Genomic DNA, 21129 nt, shown 5'->3' with positions numbered 1-21129 from the left:
GTTAATTGAATGCTTATTTCCTCAACAGAATTGCAACATCATCATGGTGTGCAGTGTCCATTTTTGATCAACTGTATACCTCCTTCAAGTGACATAGGAACACTATCTTTACTGGGGAATAAGAACAAGAGATCATTTTCCACAAACTGGACTCAGAGAAAACTCTCAATGATCTAAAACAGCCTTTGTAGATTTGGTCAATAGGCAGGTGTCCCTAAATATTCTATCATGAAAAAGCCATGCAAGTCACTATACTTCAGAATATAAATTCATAAAAATGTACCTAGTACATTTCATTTTGAGCTGGACTATATCAAAATTGAGGAAAACAATCCATACCTCAGCTCAGAGGACTGGCATCTGCTCAATAAGACCACTCCCAAGGAGTGCCACTATGGCTCTGTAGTCACCATCTCTTCCTCTGGGCCTTCTCTGATACATACATTCAAGGGCCCCACTCTGGGCACTCCCCAGGAGTCTAATTGCCTACTTTGTACATAGCATGACCCCCAGGGTATTTATATTTTTATTCAAGTGATTAGTTATGGAGATACATATGAATTTTTCTGGCAGTCAGGTGTTTGCATGTGTCAAAGAATGCTAGAGAAACAGTTTACCAAGTTCACTCTACATTAGCATTTTTAAGCTTGACAAATACTGGCTAAATAAAGGAGAGAAAGCTTTCCACTGACTAAAATAACCTGCTATCTACTTTATACACTTTACTTTCAGTAAGGTTAATGGTGATGATTGAATCTGACCATTTCACTTGTGTTCTTTCTAAGGCAAGTCAGCGGTACCAGTAGACTGCATGTCTATCCTATTTTTCACATTTGAATTCTTCTGTAGTTTAACAAATGGCCCAAAATATGGAAACTTGACTTAGATGGATTCTGTGATGTTTACTTAAATTTATTTTGCTAATTAAAATATTTGCATTTTTTAAATATAATTTCTCCAGTTCTTATGACTCATGCACCCAAGAATGGGTGGCAATCACCAAGGTCACTGAAGGGCAAGAGGGCAGGAGACATTGAGGTTTTACAGGTTTGGTTTATTAGGAGCCCTCCCTAAAGGGAAGGGATAGGAAGGAAGTCTTCTGCAGAGAAAGGAATGATTTTCCAGTGCCATGTCTGCATTGTACAGGAACTGGGTTTCTTATAAAGAGCTCAGTTATCTCTTGGATCTAGGTGAAGGATTCATACTTTGTGTCCATAGTCACTGAGTTAGTTTCTGATATGGTCCTTCTAGTGATTGTGTGGATAGCTTGTCCTATTCAAACCAGAGCATTCTTTTGCTTTTGTCACTTAGTCACTAGTCAAAAAAACTTATTGTAATTATATTTGTTTTTATGGAGAACTACATAGCAACCTAAATATATTTACCACCATGGTGCTTTCTTTTTCCCAAATAAGCATCTCATGGAATACATAAAGATTAATAAATACCAGGGCATTTTTTTCTTATTTTATTTATTTATTTATTTTTACCTCCAGGATTATCGCTGGGGCTCAGTGCCAGTACTATGAATCCACTGTTCCTAGAGGCCATTTCTCCCATTTTGTTGCCCTTGTTGCGGCTCTTATTGTTAATATTGTTGTAGCTGTTGTTGTTGGATAGGACAGAGAGAAATTGAAAGAAGAGGGGAAGACAGACAGAGAGAGAGAGAGAAAGACATCTGCAGACTTGCTTCACCGCTTGTGAAGCGACCCCCCCACACACACACACGTCTGCAGGTGGGGAGTCAGGGGCTCAAACTGGGGTCCTTACGTCGGTCCTTATGCTTTGTGTCATGTGTGCTTAACCTGCTGCGCTACCGCCCAGACCCCCCTTTTTTTTTTCTTATTTCTTATAGGCACTCTTCTTCAATCTCAAAAAACTTACTCGATCCCAGAAATGTACTACTTTATTTCACTATTCTCCTGTTTCTCCTAGTTGTCAGCTTGCCTGAATGCATGCAGTACCCCCTTCCTGTTTCTTTCATTCTAATTTTTAAAATTGATTACACCATACCCTGAGCTTATTCACGAAGAGAAGAAAACCCTCCAGGAATTACATGTTTTATTAATCACTAACGTGCTATTTGCATATTCTCCTTAAATTTTATAAGCCTCTTTTCTGTGGCCATGCTTGAGGATAACCGTATTTCTACTTCTGTATGTCAGTGCTCAAAATTATGGGGAATATTTCAGTACGGTTACTTTTATACTTCTTTTTTTTTTTGAAGTTTTTAAAAAAAAATTATTTATTTATTCCCTTTTGTTGCCCTTGTTGCTTTATTGTTGTAATAATTATTGTTGTCTGTCTTCATTGTTGGATAGGACAGAGAGAAATGGAGAGAGGAGGGGAAGACAGAGAGGGGGAGAGAAAGACAGACACCTGCAGACCTGCTTCACCGCCTGTGAAGGGACTCCCCTGCAGGTGGGGAGCCAGGGGCTTGAACCAGGATCCTTACACAGGTCCTTGCGCTTTGCACCACATGCGCTTAAGCCACTGCGCCACCGCCTGACCCCCACTTTTATACTTCTTAAATACTATTTTTCTTGTCTTTAATTTCTGAATAGTGTGTTAGCTTTAGCTCAGTCAACTCGTGTTTTGTATCTTTATGTCACTTTATTTTGATTGATGATGCATAAACAAATCAACTAGATCTTCTCTATCAAAGTAAATGTCTAACCTTATGCACTGAGGTTCCCTACAAACACTGTACTGTGGAGACTGACTAGAAACTTATTGTCACTCTTTTCTGAAACAAGAGTAATTGATTTTGTTGTCATACAGAGGTAACATAATAAAATAAATATTTTTTTAGGTAGAGACAGAGAGGCACAGAAACAGAGTGGAAGGCACCCAAGCTTCCTTCCATGCAGCGAGGAACCGGGGTCACACATATGGTAAAGCTGCACACTACCCAAGTGAGCTATCTCCCCAGCCCTCCACTATAAGATACATAGGATAGTACTTTAGCAGCTCTTTTAGTACTATTTTATTTTTTGCTCAATACTCAAATACAAAAATACTCTTTTGTTTTTCTAGTGTTTGCCCATAATTGTTTCTGTTTACCATAATCAATTCATTCTCCCGTTACTTCCTCCATCAAAAGAGCAAGCTGAAAAATATTCAAGGTCCAGCTTCCATCACTGACATGGAAAAATGATTAAATAAGAAGCATCTTAAAATCTCCCTCCCATATATTGGAGAATGGTCACAACATTGTATTTCAAAGACAAGGTCAATGTCACGTACCTACTGTCCTATCTAAAAATAAAATAAATAAATAAATAAAAGCCTTGTTGTTTGTGGAGCTGACTAAATTGGTACATCTTGGAGTAGATAATGGCATTCCTGCGTGTGGGTAGATAGCATAATGGTTATGCAAAGAGACTCTCATTCCTGAGGCTCTGAAGTCCCAGGTTCAATCCCCTGAACTATCATAAGCCAGAGCTGATCAGTACTCTGATAAAAACAAAAGATAAAATAAAAATTAAAGAAAAAGTAAAAAGTGATAATGTCATGCATACAGAATTAAAACAAAAGAGAGAGAGAACTGCATTTCTAGTTACAGACATAAAAAGAGAAAGTCTCAATAGTGGCCAGGTGGTGGCATACCTGGTTAAATGCACACATTATAGTGTGCAAAGTTGCAGGTTCAAGCCCCTGGTTCCCACCTGCAGGGGGAAAAGGAAAGCTTCAAGAGTGGAGCAGGGCTACAGATGTCTCTATCTCTCTGTCTCCCCCACCCACTCTCAATTCCTCTCTGTTTCTACTCAATAATAAATAAATAAAGCTATTAAGAAAGTTTTTTGGGGGGGAGTCAGGCAGTAGCTCAGCTGGTTAAGTGCACGGGGCAGGATGCTCAAGGATGGGTATAAGGATCCTGGTTTGAGCCCTCGGCTCCCCACCTGCATAGGAGTCACTTCACAGGCGGTGAAGCAGGTGTGCAGGTGTCTATCTTTCTCTCCCCCTTTCTGACTTCCCCTTGTCTCTCCACTTCTCTCTGTCCTATCTAAAAAAAAAAAAAGAAAGCTTTCTTTGAAAAAGAAAGATTAATATTAAAAAAGAGAAAGTTTTTAAATGATAGCTGTGAGGCTGAGTATCCATTGGTTTATTGTTTGAAAAATAAGCATTAAATATAAGGATTTGATATCCATTCTATAAGCATTTTTTTATCTTAACCATAAAATTTGAATAAAGCATTAGAAGAGTTTGTTTACCATCAATGAATGGGTAGTTTTAGCCCATCAAAATTCGATCATAGGATTTTCATTAAGAATAATAAGGAATCCTTCTCTGTTGGAATTTTATATTGACTGTTAATAAAAAGACATTTGGATACTTGAGCCTTTATATAAATGATGGATTAAAGTTACATCCATGCACTTATAGTTCAAATTGAGAATATTGCATTAAGTGCTTGGGAGTAAAGTTAACCAGGCACGCAAATTTTTCAGTAAGCCTCAAATTGTATAAAGCTATATTTTATGTAGATAAAAAAATGAGTAATGTATGTTTTCCACATAATAATGGTCCTGGCATCAAAGAGTAAGAATCTACAGGCTTTGAAAGAATATTTTAAGCTGTTTCTATTTGACATACAATTAAAATTCTCACATAGGTGGTTTTTCATTGTCATATAATGGAATCAAGGTTGAAAGTGGGTGTATCTCTCAAAATCATATAGTGTTTATACCTTCCATTAGTTTCTAATATTATCAGTTATATGATTATAATAACACATGTTGTAATTGTATTGTACTATAATCTTTAGTTTCATTAAGAGTCTATTAATTGGAAATGGGATGCATTAACTAGATCAACTTTTTTTGGTAACCAATATGAAGTAATTTTCATTAATCCTAGCGTGAGAAAGAAAGTGTGCTTATTTAGTCAGGTTATTTCCATTTTATAACATTTATGGAAATAGAGAGACTTATCTTTATTTGATTTTTTAATTAGTGATTTAATATTGATTTACTAAATGTAAGATAATTGAGGTATAATTACATACAGTTCCCATCACCAGAGTTCTGTGTCTCATCTCTTCTTTTGGAAACCACAGTAGTTCTCCCAAGGTCACCAATATGGGCTAATCTTCATCTATCTGTGTATATATATATATTTCCCCATTTTTTCCCAACTATCTGACCTTCAAGTCCTTTCTAGTTCACCTCTACACCTATTACTGTTTCCAAGTGAGAAGACAGCTTTAAAAATATAACTAAATTTGTGGTCTGGGAGGTGGCGCAGTGGTAAAGCTTTGGACTCTCAAGCATGAGGTCCCCAGTTCGATCCCCGGCAGCACATGTGCCAGAGTGAAGTCTGGTTCTTTCTCTCTCCCTCTATCTTTCTCATAAATAAATAAAAATTAAAAATATATATATATATATATAACTAAATTTAAAAAGCTAGAATTTATTTTCCCTTTTGTTGCCTTTATTTTTTTATTGTTGTTGTAGTTATTGTCATTGTTATTGATGTTATAGCTGTTATGCCAGAGAGAAACAGAGAGAGGAAGGGAAGACAGAAAGGAGAGAAAGATGGACACCTGCAGACGTGCTTCACCGCCTGTGAAACGACTCCCCTGCAGGTGGGGAGCCCAGGCTCGAACCCGGATCATTACACCTGTCCTTGTACCTCGTGCCATATGCGCTTAACCCGTTGCTGCTACCGCCTTACTCCCTGAAAAAAGTCAGACTTTTTAATTGGATTGATTCCAACAACTAAGAGATACCATGGATGTATATTCTCTGGGCAAGCAAGACTGAAGTGACACCCTAGTGAAAATCTAAAAATTTCAAGTCTTCCCCATCTCTCTCTTTTTTTTTTTTTTTTTTTGAGTTCTCTAATAGGGAAGCAGTAGTTTTTCAGTGTTGGAGAGACAGCTTATTTTCTTGTAAACATTTGAAGGAGTTTATGTCAATTGCAGAGACTGTGGAATGTTTTTGAATCTATTATTAACCTGAGCAGGTAAATCTTTCTCTGGAAAGTGATTAGGAAGTTGAATCAATAAGAAATACTCAGACAAAATTCCTTAGTAAAATAGCTTTGGAGGCTTGGATGCCATTTATGCAAATAACCTCAAGATTTTTGTTGTTGCTATTTTTATCTGGTTTGTTTATTTTAGAATGCAATTACTCATATCCCTAGATCTGATACTGATGCATTTCAGAGCAATCACTTTTTAAAGACATCTGTGTACATTAAATTCCACTCACCCCAAAGTCATGGCCTTTTAGTTGGTGCCTTTGTTATTTACCTTTTAAACAATTCTTCCTTTACTTATTCCCTCTGCTGAAAACAACTGAGGGAAGCTTTTTATACATGGGAGTACAAATGTCAGAATAAGTATGTATCTCACTTATCAGTATGCTCAATAATGAGGAATAAGATTTGAAGTTATTAATTTGGAATATTGTGTGTGTCTTTGTTTAAACAAGGCCCAGTTCAACTCTAGATTATGGTGGAAGGATGATTGAAGCAAGACTTGAGAGACTTTTGCATAACCACTCTGTTATCTCCTAGGCGTAGTGTATTGTGTTTAAAACAGGAAGTTAGACTTAAGGTAAAAAAAAAAAATGAAGTCATATCTTAAGGGGAAGGCTTCTGACATAACAAAGTTTGACTTCTGACATAACAAAGTTAATAAAAGTTAAACAGGGGGAAAAAGGTGTAATTTTAAGTGTAGGTAAAATTATTAGTGACAGAAGTGAATGTAAAAGTTCAAATATTATCATGATACATCACCAAAATAAAGGATTTAAATATTTTTGTTTATATTCAAAATTACATAATTTAATAGTATATCCTCCAAGGGGGGGATACCTCAAATCTGTTTCTCCAGTTCATATTCAATAGCCTTTTAAAAATTATTTATTACCACAGAAAACTACTCAGCAATCAAAAAAGATGTTATTGTATCCTTTGAGAAAATGAATGGAAAAGGGAAGACAGCATATTGGTTATGCAATGGACTCTCACGCCTGAGGCTCTGAGCTTCAGTCCCCTGCACCACCAAAAGCCAAAGCTGAGCAGTGCTCTGGTTAAAAAAATAAATAAATAAAAAATTTTTAAAAAGGAGGGAACTGTAGATGATTGTAATTAGTGAAATAAGTAAATAGATGAAAGACAATTATCAGATGATTTCACTCATATATGCAATCTAAACAACTGACACATATTGCAAAAAAAAAAATAAAAAACAACCCAGAAGCAATCAAAATATATCTCTAAGACTTTGTGAGAACTTACAAATGGTTATTGGTGATGGATGTGGTGTGGAACTATATATACCTTATAAACTTACAATCTTGTAAAACCACTACTATCTACAAATAAAAAATGACTTACGGGGGCTGGACGGTGGCACAGTGGGTTAAGTGTACATGGCGCGAAGCTCAAGGACCTGCATAAGGATCCTGGTTCAAGCCCCCAGCTCCCCACCTGCGGGGAGTGGGGGGGGGAGGAGTGACATGGGGCTGTCACTTAACAAGCCGTGAAGCAGGTCTACAGGTGTCTTTCTCTTGCCCCTTCTGTCTTCCCCTCCTCTTATGATTTCTCTCTGTCCTGTCCAACAGTAACAGCAATAACAACAATAACTATGGCAACAGAATGGAAAAAATGGCTTCCAAGAGCAGTGGATTCATAGTCCAGGCACCCAGCCTGTAGGCAACAAACAAACAAACAAACAAACAAAAAAACAGCTTACATTTAAAAAATATTTACTGTATGAATGCCATTCATTTCAGATGTTGAAATTCTTATATAATTCTTATATAATTCTTATGACTTCCTTACGTCATATATCATGATCTTATGATCGTTCTTTTTTTATAAGTTTTTTTATATTTATTTATTGGATAGAGACAGCCAAAAATAGAGAGGGAAGAGAGGGAGAGAAACAGAGAGACACCTGCATCCCTGCTTCACCACTTGCAAAGCTTTCCCCTTGCAGGTGGAGGCCAGAAGCTTGAACCTGGGTTATTGTGTATTGTAATGTGTGTGTTCAACCAGGTGCGCCACCAGCCAGCCCCATGATCATTATTTTTCAAACTGATTTATCCACCCAAATCCAGACATCATCTGTCGATGCTTGACTACAAATGTCTAACTGCATAAGGACCAGTAAACTTTGCAAATATGTCTGCACAACCATGAACAGAAAAACTTTTACAAATAAAGATACCATAAAGAGTTGGTCGTCTTTCTTACCAATCTATGTTAAATATTCCTAAGAATTTTGTTAAAGTTAGTGGGAAACTCAGAAAACCTTTTTCTAGAATTATTACCTATTCTGAACATGTCATCTAGGTGTTCTCTACTTGCTTTGAGTTTCTTTATGTGAAGGATGATTCAGGTAAACTGAGGTGTAGAACTTATCAACTATTTAATAAGTGGACAAAAGTATTTTGAATGAACATGAGAATGAGGCAGTAAAATAATACAGACTGAGCATATTATTCTTGGAAGATAAAGGAAAAAATACACAAAACAAAGTAAGTAGAAACAGAGAGTGAATTGTGTGATTCTCAGTGGAAAGAAAAGATCCACAATATGTAAGTCAATTCATCCCCAAATGCTTTGACATTAGATGCTAAAAAATAAAAGACATTCAATAATTTAGAATGTGATTTTAACTGGGGAGATAGCTAGTTCAGTGGTAGAACAGAAGATTTAGATGCCTAGAATTTGTAATTACAAGTACCAATATTTTCCTGAGGATTGTATGTCTTTTCCAAGTTTACATAAAATATTTGAATATTGATGATATATATATATTTTAACTAGAGCACTGCACCCATCTTCCCACTTCTTTGTATTTTTCTATTTTTTTGAATAGTGACTCATAATCTTCATTATAGAAGTCTTCCACTTCTTTTGTAGGATTTATTTCTAGATATTTTATTATTTTTGTTGCTGTAGTGGATGGGACTGATTTCGAAGCTAATTTTTTATGGATCTATAAGAGGAAATGTCTGTTCTTTGAGAGGAAAATAAATTCAAATTAAGCAGTAGTTTAGATTCTTGGGTTTAGAAAGTTTGGAAAAATCTTTTTCCCAAAAGAACTGTATTTCCAAGGAATACTCATTTCTAATACCCCAAAGCATGCAACTTGTTCTTCAAAAAGCAATGACATTCTCAATGTCTGAACTCAAGTATTTTCTGAGGGTAAAATTGAAATCAATATATTTATGGAAGCTACTGCCATTTTGCTCACTCTCTGCTAGTTTTAATCTCTATATTTTGGTACTCTATATTGGAGAAGGTCCATGCTGCATGATACTGTGACTCAGAGATATATATGCTCCATTCCTAAGTAGCATTTTCATGTTTGCATTTTATTTTAAAAAAAACAACAAAAAACAAAACAAACAAACAAAAAACCCCGTTATCTTCATGTTAACACACCCATGAGTTGAAAAGAGAGAGTAGATAGCATATTGGTTATATAACTTGCCTGCCTGAGGCTCTGAGTTTCTAAATTTAATCCCTCTTATCACCACAAACCAGAGTTGACCAGTGCATTGGGAAAGGAAGGAAGGAAGGAAGGAAGGAAGGAAGGAGAAAAATTATAAAAAGGGAGGTCAGGCGGTAGTACACCTGGCTAAGTACACATTACTATGTACAAGGACCTGACTTCAAGCCCCAGCTCCCCACTTGCAGGGGGTCTACTTAAGGATTGATGAAACAGGTACCACAGGTGTCTCTCCAGGCTCTCATTCTCTCTATCACCTTCCCTCTCTGTCCTATCAAATAAAGAAAAGAAAAAAAGGAAAATGAATTGAGGAAAGAAGTGAGATGTTTTTTCTTTTAAGTATGTTATTTATGGGTTGACTGAAGGAAATAAATAATTGTGACACAGATATTTCTGAAAACATGACAGAAAAAAAAATTCTTTAAATGAGGACCATTACCTTTCTCCCCAGCTTTATTGAGGATGCAGTTGACATGTAACACTGTGTAGGTTAAAAAAAAAAAAGTCTGTTGATTTGATATGCTTAGATACTGTGGAATGACTAGTGCCACAATATTAGCTAATATCTCCATCATATCACATAATTAACATTCTTTTTTGTTGTGAAAACATTGAAGATATACTGAATGTATAGGGTTATTTAGCTGGGTATTGCTCTGCTATACATTAGATTACCTGAACTTACTCATTTTTTTTTTTTACTGATTTAATAACAATCAACAAGTCCGTAGGATAAGAAGGGTACAGTTCCACACAATTCCCACCACCAGAGTTCCATATCCCATTCCCTCCATTGGAAGCTTTCCTATTCTTGATCCCTCTGGGAGTATGGACCCATGGTCATTATGGGGTGCAGAAGGTGGAAAGTCTGGCTTCTATAATTGCTTCTCCACTGAACATGGGTGTTGGCAGGTCAATCCATGCTCCCAACCTGTTTCTATCTTTCCCTAGTGGGACAGGGCTCTGGAGAGGTGGGGTTCCAGAGCACACTGGTGAGGTCATCCATCCAGTGAAGTCAGGTTGGCATCATGGTAGCATTTGAAACTTGGTGTCTGAAAAACCATTAAGATATAAAGCAGAACAAATTGTTTAATAATCAGGAATCTAAAGATAAGACTATAATCAATGAGACTGGTGTCTACATTTTGGAAAAACCTAGTAGATCTGGCCCTTTGATTAACATCTCGTCCTCACCACTAAGCAGCACATTCTGCTCTTTATTTCTATTAGCATAGATTTTTGTTTAATTCTACATATGTGTTATTATTCAGTAGCATCCTCTTTCTGACTTATTTCCCTAAACATATGCCATGAAGACCATAAATTTTGAGCCAAAAAATTCTTTCTCCATAACTTCTGGCCACATTAGTTCACCTCTGTAGGTTATCATGGGTATTGGGACTTGATACCATTTTTCTTGTATAAGTTAACAATAATAATATCTTGAAGTAGTTCTAGCTCTAATTCTTTTGAAATTATTCTATCATGTTTTAATTTCTAATTAAAGACTAATATTTTTCAAATTTATTATCCAGGACCCTAAATTACGTGAACTCTTGGATGTGGGGAACATCGGGCGCCTGGAACATCGCATGATAACAGTAGTGTACGGTCCTGATTTAGTTAACATCTCCCATTTGAACCTCGTGGCATTTCAAGAAGAAGTGGCCAAGGTATGGTGGATAGAAACTTCTAAATCTTGTCACCTCAATCTGTGTCTTTATGTTGTTATACTGATGTCTATGAAGGATTGTCTTTTTTGTCCCATTTAATGTATGAAAAAAAATCCATCTAAAACTAACTCAACTTCCAAGTATAAATGTAATTCAAACACTTCCAAATAATGGCAGCTACTTAGAATCATGGAAATTTTTCATTAAGAATAAGGCATATTGCATAGCTCCTGTGTGAAAGAAAATACAGATAAAACCACATCCCCTTTCACCTAATCATCTTGCACCAATTCAGTCTCTCATAATTTCACTTCATCTCATCTCTTTTCCAATCCTCTCCTTTTTAACATTCACCTTGTGTAGCATCTAATCATGACAATGAATACAGTAGGTATTTAATTAACATGATAAGGAATGAAAATTTTAAATGAAATTTAAATAATAATATACAGTGTTTTTTCTGTAGAGTTAAAAGATTAGAGATGACTTCATTTAAAAATAGAGACAACCAGAAATTGAGAGGAGGGGGGAGATAGAGATAGATAGATAGATAGATAGATAGATAGATAGATAGATAGATAGAGAGAGAGAGACACCTGCAGCCATGCTTCACCACTTGTGAAGCTTTCCCCTACAGGTGGGCACTAGGGGCTTAAACCCAACCAAGTCCTTGCACAATGTTCTATGTGTGCTCAGCCAGGTGCACCACCTTTCAGAAATTTCTAAATTTCTATTTAGAATTTGCTAACAAAAATTAAGGTAGAGGACCTGTAAAACATAAAAATAATCACCTAAAATAAAGACAAGTTATATCAAACAAGAAGTATTGAACTTAAGTAATGCAAACTCAAATTTGTTGCTCACTCTGGTAATAATACCCTAATTACCACTGAAAGAGAATTCAAATGAACATGTTAAAGGGAGAGTTTTGTTTTTTTCATGTTTATAACTTATAGAATACTAGTGATCTTTATTCCTTCATACAGGTTTTTTTCAAGAGATAACAATATGAATGTAAGAATATTGTGAAGTCTCAGAATCCTATCTGTGCTCTTTTAGAGCTTTTCACATAATAGATCACAACTGTGGTTTTTACATCAGACTCAGTGTTCTTTTCCTTATCTTTCTTCTTTCTCCCTTCACTTCATTCTTTCTTTCTTTGGTGTCCTCTCTCTCTCTCTCTTTGTATTATCATCTAAAAAATATTTAACCCTGGTTGCTCTGATAATTTTTAAATCTCTAATTCATTAATGATTATAATTAGACATTTATTTCCAACATTTACAAAACAACAGCTTCAATTTTTATAATGGATTGAGCAAAGGCCATCTAGTTTTGGTACTGTGAAGTCTTGAAAAACAACTCTCTGAAACTGTGTTACAAACTTAATTTTTTCTTTCTTTAAAGGATATAATCTCTATCTATCTCTCCAAATCATGCATTTCTTTTTATAGTTTAATAGTTTTAATATAGTTTTTATAGTTTAATGTTCTTTAAAGGATGCAATATCTATCTATATCTATCTCACTCTCCAAATCATGCATTTGTTTTTATAGTTTAATATTGGCTTGGAGAGACTTCAGTTCAGTGAAGCATTGATCATGTGACAGCATTGTATTTGCCTTACAGTAGTTCTCATACTAACTTTAAGTTGATAGCACTTATATGGGTGGATGATCATATTAGATGATTACAGATAAGTACTAAATATTAGCAAAATATTTTTAAAATAGCTTTCCCACATTCAGCCATATTCAGGTTAAAACGTGACCAAAATTTTTTAAAAAATCACTAAATGACAGTGGCATTCAAGGAGGCTATTACCGATTAAGTATAGATTTTATATTATAAATTAACCTTGATATCTTTTATTGCATTGCACCTTTGTGCCATTATGCTTAAAACATAATCTTTTCTCCGGACTTAAACCAATTATTATTTTTTTATGATTTGTATTTGAATCTCTAATATTCCCCCCTTCAAGACTGCATCTATATTTCCTTTTGTTTTTCTGGCAGCTCTTGATGTTCCTTTTATCATTAATGAAGCTAAAAAGTAAATGTTGTCTCTGTAACTATGACATTCTGTTTGGTATTTTCAGCCCTTCCCCCAATGAAATTGCCTAGTGAGAAGGTTAAGATTTGTAAACACTTTATCCTGGAAATTTTCTTTCCCTCCTTCTAAATGCCAGTGTTACTTTATAACATCACACCTTTTATGTAATCTCTCTGGCCAATTTACATGATACCTGTGTCATGCCAGCACCATAGCTGACAGCTTCTCTTATTATGTGGAACACCTGACAGTAACTTCAGCTTTTTTGAAAGTGAAATATCTCTGAAAGAATTATTTACAACAGTTTTCTGACTCACGCACACATTTTTCCAGTACCCTGTCTGGTATAGCCACAAGTCCAGTGCTAGGAATAAATATTTTAGAATATGGAGAGTCCAAATCGGGAGGAATAACTGGGTAAGTCAGAAGACAAAGTGATGTCATAATAGGCCATATGCAGATCTGTGTGGAAGAATGAAATAGGAAAAGAGGGAGACTAAAGATGGCAAAGGGATTGATTACTAATGGCTCCGGAAAAGGGAATGAAGATAAGATCTTAAGAAGACTTCCCCTTTCGGGATACAGTCAAGTTATTAGACTACTTTCCAATTTGTTCCAGAATTAAGTGTTCCTTAAAACTATTCATGATGCCCACTGCTAGCCTCAATCAAGAGAATGTCTCTTAACCACCATTTGGTGGGTGACTTTTTATTTCTTCCAGCCCAGCGTAGACCCTAGACCTACATGAATACCCCCTTATATCACAGTTCTTACACTTCAATTACTTGGTTTTCAGTGTTAGGAAAATCCAACATAGACCCTGACTCTAATTTCCTATTTATTTATTTATATTGCCACAAGGGTTATCACTGGGGCTGAGTGCAGGCACTATGAATCCACCATTCTGCTCCTGGTGGCCATTTTTTTCTTTTCTATTTGATTTGATAGGCAGAGAAAAATTGAGAGGGGAAGGTGAGTGAAAGACATCTGCAGCTCAACTATGCTACTTGTGAACCATCTCCCCTGCAGGTGGGGAGTGGGGGCTTGAACCCAGGTTCTTGCACATGACAGTGTATGAACTTAAGCAGGTACACCACTGTCAGGCTCCTTTATATTTGTGTATATTATTGCCACCAGAGTTATTGCTGGGGCTTGGTGCCTAAATCACCTATCTACTCATGGCAGTCATTTTTTGAAGTTAATTATTATTATGTTTTAATAGAGACAGAGAGAAATAGAGATGGGAAGGGGAGAAAGAATAGGAGAAAAAGAGACACCTGCAACATTTCTCCATGGTTCAAGAAGAGTTGCATCTCTTTCCCCAGTGCCAACCCCATAGCAGGTATGGACCCTGGGCTTGAACCTGGGTCCTTGCTCACTGTAATGTGTGTGCGTTACCAGTTGTGCCACTGCTTAGCCCCTGAAATTTCTCCTAACAATCAATAGGAAACTTTTGTCTTCACTGGTTTTGGCCAAGTCATCTTTGATATCCTTCTATAATGGTTTTGCTACTACTATTTAGCTTCTACCAATTGTTTCCTTGGTATATTAGTTCCAAGATCCCAGTCTGTGTCAGTATCATGGGAGACATGTTCAACATGCATGACTGGACCTCACCCCAGAGCAGATCAGAGACTGAGGACCTCTATCTTTCTCTCTCTACATATGTATATGTATATCACACACACACACTTTATTGGGAGAGATTAATAAAGTACAGTACAGTTGTTGACACATACGTACAAATTCTCATCTCCTTGTGATAGGTGTCTGGAAACACTCTCATACTCTACTTGGGTTCTTTACCACCCTCATGCACCAAGATCTCAAAGCACCCCCATACCCCAAATTCTCTCCTTTCTTCTCCTTTCTCAGAGTCTCTTCCTTTGGTGCAATAAACCAAACCCAGTCCAAATTTTACTGTGTGTATTCTCATTCTGTCCTTGTTTCTTGAATTCTTCCCATGAGTGTGATAATCTGATATACATCTTTCTTCTTTTAGTTTATCTCACTTAGCATGATTCCCTCAAGTTTCATCTAAGATGATTCAAAGGAGATAACATCATTTTTTTTAACAGTCGAGTAGTATTCCATTGTGTATAGATACCACAACTTTCTTAGATACTCATCTATCATTGGTCATCTGGGTGGCTTCCAAGTTTAGACTATTACCAAATTTGCTGCTGTGAACATAGGTGTGCATAGACTCTGGATGAGTATATTTGCTTCCTTGGATTTAACCCCAGATGATGAATAATCAAGTCATAGGGTAGATTAATTTTTATCATTCTGAAAAGTGTCCAAACATTTTTCCAAAAGGGCCTCTTCTTAAAAATTGTTTAATTTAGTGTTGCCAGATTTGTGTGTTTCCTTCCAAAAAGAACTGGAAAAATCCATGTTAAAATGTTACATATTGGTAGCAGGTGTTTCAGAATACCTTGTGAGTCAACCTAGCACAATTATGGACCAAATGTGACTTGGGGGCTTCCATCTAGCATATATACATACCAAAAATTTTTTAAAAAGCATTAGTAAAATCTTGGGCCCTAACCGCTGGTAATAATGTAGAAAGCACCCACTATTCTGCAGCATAGAATCAGCCACTCTTACCATCACATATGTTCATCCTCCCACTGCCAAACCATTCCTGCAGTTCTCTGGATGCCTAAGAAACATAGCCCTTGACCATGACATTTTCAAGAAGCAGAGAGTTGTCTACCCACTTAATAACAATTATGAAAGTTAAAGCAACATTTCCTAATGGCCATTTTTTGTAAATTTGGATTGGATGACATTCTTAACCAGAGTACTCCATGGCCTGTATGGTGAAGAGAGACAGATTAATGTTAAGAAAAACATTTGGGAGGTCTTCAGTTTCCATTTTAAAACATATAACTTGAAAATAAAGTATAAAGGAGACAACCTCATATAAAATTGTAAATTCAAAAATTGTACAAATCTAATACAAATACTTTTCAGGCTCACCCAACAATAGTCACTGCTTAAATGCTAACTAAGCAACTGAGAAAGTTATACTGGGAAAAACCAAATGGGTGTTGTTTATTTAGCACAGAAAACAAGACTTTTTCAAATATATGGTCACAATTTTTACTACTGTGAAAAGAATTAAGCAAGTCCTTCTTTCTGATAATTTGGCCTTTGAGACTTAAGTATAAGGAGAGAGAGAGAGAGAGAGAATGAGAGTCCATAAATCTGAAATCTCTGTGGCATTCTCTTGTCAAATAGATATGAATTTTCAGCCCCTTCAACAATTTAGGCACATTATTTATCCAAAAAGGAAGAGCATAGATTGATTATCTCACTTATTTATTCAACAAAAGCTTATTAAACCCTCTGCAGCATGTCAAATTCTATCCACAGTGCTAAAAAATAAAGCATTGAACAAAATAGGTTAGAGATAAATCAGATAATAAATAATAAACAATCATATAGTTTATCAGAAAATGTCAAGAGAAATGAAACAAGGATAGGTAATACTAGAGGAGGGACTGAAAGAGACAGCAAAGGAAGCAGTGAGATCAGTTAAGAAACGTTTGAAATATTTAAAATGAGTAATTAATGACTTGAAATAAGGTGATACTTTATAGGATATACATATATTCACTTATACATATTCACTTAGGAATATATATTCACTCAGGAATAATTGAGAGTTTATACTTAAATAAGCTATGTATGTGTTGGAATGTGAGAAGAAGAGTATAATCAAGGATGATATCAGTCTTAGCCTAAGAGAAATTAAGATTGAACATAATTAGTAGTATAGAACAAGAGATCAGTTTTCATTATATTCAGCTTAATGTTATTAATAGATATCAATGTGTGTATGTTGAGTAGGAAGTTGAATATATGAGCTTGGATTTGTGTGTCAAGTATTTCAACTTGGGGAGTTGGGCAGTAGTGCAACAGGTTAAGCACACATGATGCAAAGCACAAGGACCAGCGCAAGGATCCTGGTTAGAGCCCCAGGCTCCCCACCTGCAGGGGAGTCACTTCACAGGTGGTGAAGCAGGTCTGCAGGTGTCTATCTTTCTCTCCCCTTCTCTGTCTCCCCTCCTGTTTCAATTTCTATCTGTATTATCCAACAACAATGGCATCAATAGCAACAATAATAACTAAAACAATAAAATAAGGGCAACAAAAAGGAATAAATAAATATTTTTTAATTTATTTTTTATTTTAGAAAGGATAAATTAACAAATCCATAGGGTAGGAGGAGTACAACTCCACACAATTCCCACCACCCAATCTCCATATCCCACCCCCTCCCCTGATAGCTTTCCCATTCTCTATCCCTCTGGGAGCCTGGACCCAGGGTCATTGTGGGTTGCAGTAGGTGAAAGGTCTGGCTTCTGTAATTGCTTCCCCGAAGAACATGGATGTTGACTGGTCGGTCCATACTCCCAGTGTGCCTCTCTCTTTCCCTAGTAGGGTGGGTCTCTGGGGAAGCAGAGCTCTAGGGCACATTGGTGGGGTCTTCAGTGCAGGGAAGCCTGGCTGGCATCCTGATGGCATCTGGAACCTGGTGACTGAAAAGAGACTTAACATACAAAGCCAAACAAATTGTTGAGCAATCATGGACCCGATAGTTGGAATAGTGGAGATGAAGTGTTAGGGGGGTACTCGCTGCAAACTCTAGTGTACTTCTGCTTTCAGGTATATATTTTGCAGTAGTTTATGGATACGTGTGAACATATGCTCTCTCTCACAGAAACTGGTGTATATCTAGGTTTTGGGTCTTTGTTAGAAAGTGAACCACCTGGGATGTAATTAGAGAATACTATGTAAGGAAAGGCCTCACCTGAGTAATGAAGCTGAAGGGTTGTCTTTCCACACGTGAAGACTCTGGATAAAGTCTGAGCTGAAGAATGTTGAGGTGGCAATCGTTGCGTTGGTTAGGTTGTGATCGGCAGATGCAATATTATTTGATATGGATTGGGAGAGGCATATGGGAAAGTGGGCCCTATCCAAAGATTCAAGGACTGGGGTAAGTAGAGGCTCTATAGTGGAGATGTGAGATTCCTGCTGTCTTAGGGTTCAAAAAGACAATTGATAGTTAATGTTATCATCTCATTATTTGGTAATTGGGTTAACTTTGAAAAGTCCTTCTGTTAGGGTTTGCTGTACAGTACCCAGTAGCTTGTATATAGCTGTGCTATTAGAATAAATAAATATTTTAGAAAAGTAAAAAAAAAATTCAACTTGGAAGATAGTATTTAATGAGAAAAGATGAGATCAGCCAGAAATGGAACTATAAATGAGATGTCCAGAGCCTGAGTCATTGGTACTCCAATATGAAGAAATTGATGAGATAAGGAAGAATTAGGAAAAGGAGAATGAGAATAAAGAGTCATTGAGGGAGTATTTGGGAAAGCCTGTGTCACTGGAACCCAAACAAAGAAAATGAAAGTGAAGAAAGTGATTATCAAGAAGACCAAATGGTGCTCATAGATCAAGTAAAAAGAAGACTACACCAATGGAATTAATAATATTAACATCACTGATGGTCTTAAACAATTTCAGTGATAGTACCCAAAGCCTGTTGAAGTGGGTTCTAGAGATGTTGGTGAAAAAAATTTAAAAATTAAAAAAAGATTGCTTTTTTGAGAATTTTTTATGTAAACTCAGTGAAGACCAAGAATGAACTGAGGTCAAGGCTTATTTTATTTTACTTGTTTAGCTAGTAGCATGGAGGGAGGGAGGTATACACACACACACACAGAGAGAGAGAGAGAGAGAGAGAGGTCGCAGCACTAAAACTTCTTTCAATTCAGTGGAGTCTGAGATCAGACATGGGTTTCACATATGGCAAAGCAGCACACTATCTAAGTGGGCTATTTCAATGTGTCTGTTTTGTTTTTTTGTTTGTTTGTTTTTGATGTGGAAGAAATAACAGTATACCTGATGCTGGGGAAATGACCATGGAGAGGGAAAACCATATGATGATATAGGAAAACAGGAGAATTGCTGGAATTTGTCTTTGAGCAGTCAAGAGTAGTTGAATCTGGCCCTGAGCTCAGTACAGCATAGAGGTCAAGTTTAATCAGTTGTTTTATAAGCATTTATAGGAACACAGCAGAGAGCTCAACTGTGTGCATATTGTCTATGGCTGCTTTTGCTAGGCAGAGTTCACTAGTTTAGTCATACACCTTACCAACCGAAAATCCCCAAAATATGTGCTATCTGGTTCTTATGAAGAAGTTTACTGACCCTGTTCTAATTCATAAATAAATAGCCTGATCTCAAACAGGAGCAATACATGTTATGTATAAGAGGAGGGAAAGTGGTTCTGATAAAAGACAAATATGGTAGATGGACTTTTACATGTTTTACTTTTTTAATCATTATTTATTTATTGGATAGAGACACCCAGAAATTGAGAGAGAAGAAGTGATAGAAAGGAAAAGAGACAGACACCTGCAACACTGCTTCACCACTCACAAAGCTTTTCCCCTGCAGGTGGGGACTGGGGACTGGGGATTCGAACCTGGGTCCTTGTGCATCATAACATGTGCATTCAACCAGTTGTGCCACCCCCAGACCCCCTTTTAGATGTTTTCTGATTGATTACATTTTTTTGTGGTAAAGGAAACAGAAGTAAGTAATTGAGTATATATATAAATATATATTCTATATGTTCAAATATTCTTTTGCTTCAGTTGGTGAATATCTTTAAGCATTTGTAGATGCAAAAGACTGATAGTTTGCATCATTCCCTAAAAGAGTGTCATTTTGAGCAAGTTAGCTGATTTAACAAGACAATCCAAATTTTTCCAGAGTTTAAGTATCCCAGAAATAAAATAGCTTTCTTCCTCCTGCCTAATTCTAACTTCTCTTTCCAATGTTGTATTTTTTTCTGTTGAGTTAGTTGAAGCACATAGAGTGAAACTTCTAGTTGTATCACTTTGCACAGGCATGCCATCTAAGCAACCCTGTGCAGGTTGGAAAACAGATTGTTAGGAACCAGGAACAGAATTCACAGGGTTGTGTTATACTGACATTTCCTTTCTAGTCCCTGGTACCCAGATGTGTTACAGCTGGATAACTATTTTCTTCAAGAAAATCTCAACAAGAAATGAAATCTGGCTCAGGACTAGTAAAAAGGAATGCCACTATGCAAGAAATTAAAGCTGAAGCCCTCCCTGTTTAAATCTAGCAAAAGAACATGATTCTTAACATGTATTCTGTCGGTATGCTAGTTCTTTTCCATGGCTATGCCCCTGGAAACTCATTTCCTTTCACCCACCCTACCCCCCCCAGCTCTACTACTTGTTCAGTGGAATATATCAGTAACATTACTATAGACAGGGTTTGTGATTCAGGCTCTGATATTCAATTCTAATAGTTTTAAGTATTCTGAAAGGCACATTGGGCAGGCACTTTATTAAACCAGCACCTATTTGGGCAAATTTTGGCTTAGATGCTTATCCAGTGTATTTAGCATTTTTGGGTTGAAACTGCAAATGCCCAGTGGGTTGGGAATAAGATGCCTAATGTAAAAGTTGTGAGGGGAATGTGGGGGATTTGTGTTCACTTATCAGGTGGGTTGGGAATAAGATGCCTAATGTCAAAGTTGTTAGGGGGGTGTTGGGGATTTGTGTCCACTTATCGGGGCAAGGATTGACAGATGCCTTCGCTTTCAGTCACCACTTCTTTATATACTATTGATAGATTCTCCTAAGCACTTATAAATAAAATTTAAAAATCATTTTTTTATGGAGTCATGCTATCAGAAAATCAGCCACTTGAGGAAAAAAATGGTTGAGAGGCTGAGTGGTGGCACACCTGTTTGAGTTCACATGTTACAATACACAAGGTCCCGGGTTCAAATTCCAGGCCCCCATCTGAAGAGGAAAAGCTTTACAAGCTGTGAAGCAGTGCTGTGGGTATCTCTCTGTGTCTCTTCCT

The 21129-nt window shown here is 36.6% G+C and overlaps 1 protein-coding gene across 2 annotated transcripts in view; it reads left to right on the top strand.

Moving 5' to 3' along the window:
• PLCB1 (phospholipase C beta 1) overlaps positions 1–21129 on the top strand; it is an 805117-nt gene that overhangs the window by 476393 nt on the left and 307595 nt on the right. For both annotated transcript variants that reach the window (XM_060186536.1, XM_060186537.1), the window contains exon 4: positions 11008–11145. In XM_060186536.1, the coding sequence (XP_060042519.1) occupies positions 11008–11145 (138 nt within the window). The remainder of the gene's footprint in view (positions 1–11007; positions 11146–21129) is intronic.

Source organism: Erinaceus europaeus, chromosome 1, assembly GCF_950295315.1.
Source record: "Erinaceus europaeus chromosome 1, mEriEur2.1, whole genome shotgun sequence".
NCBI classification, from domain to species: domain Eukaryota; kingdom Metazoa; phylum Chordata; class Mammalia; order Eulipotyphla; family Erinaceidae; genus Erinaceus; species Erinaceus europaeus.
Note: the sequence above shows the minus strand (reverse complement) of the source record. Positions and strands in the feature narration are given on the sequence as shown.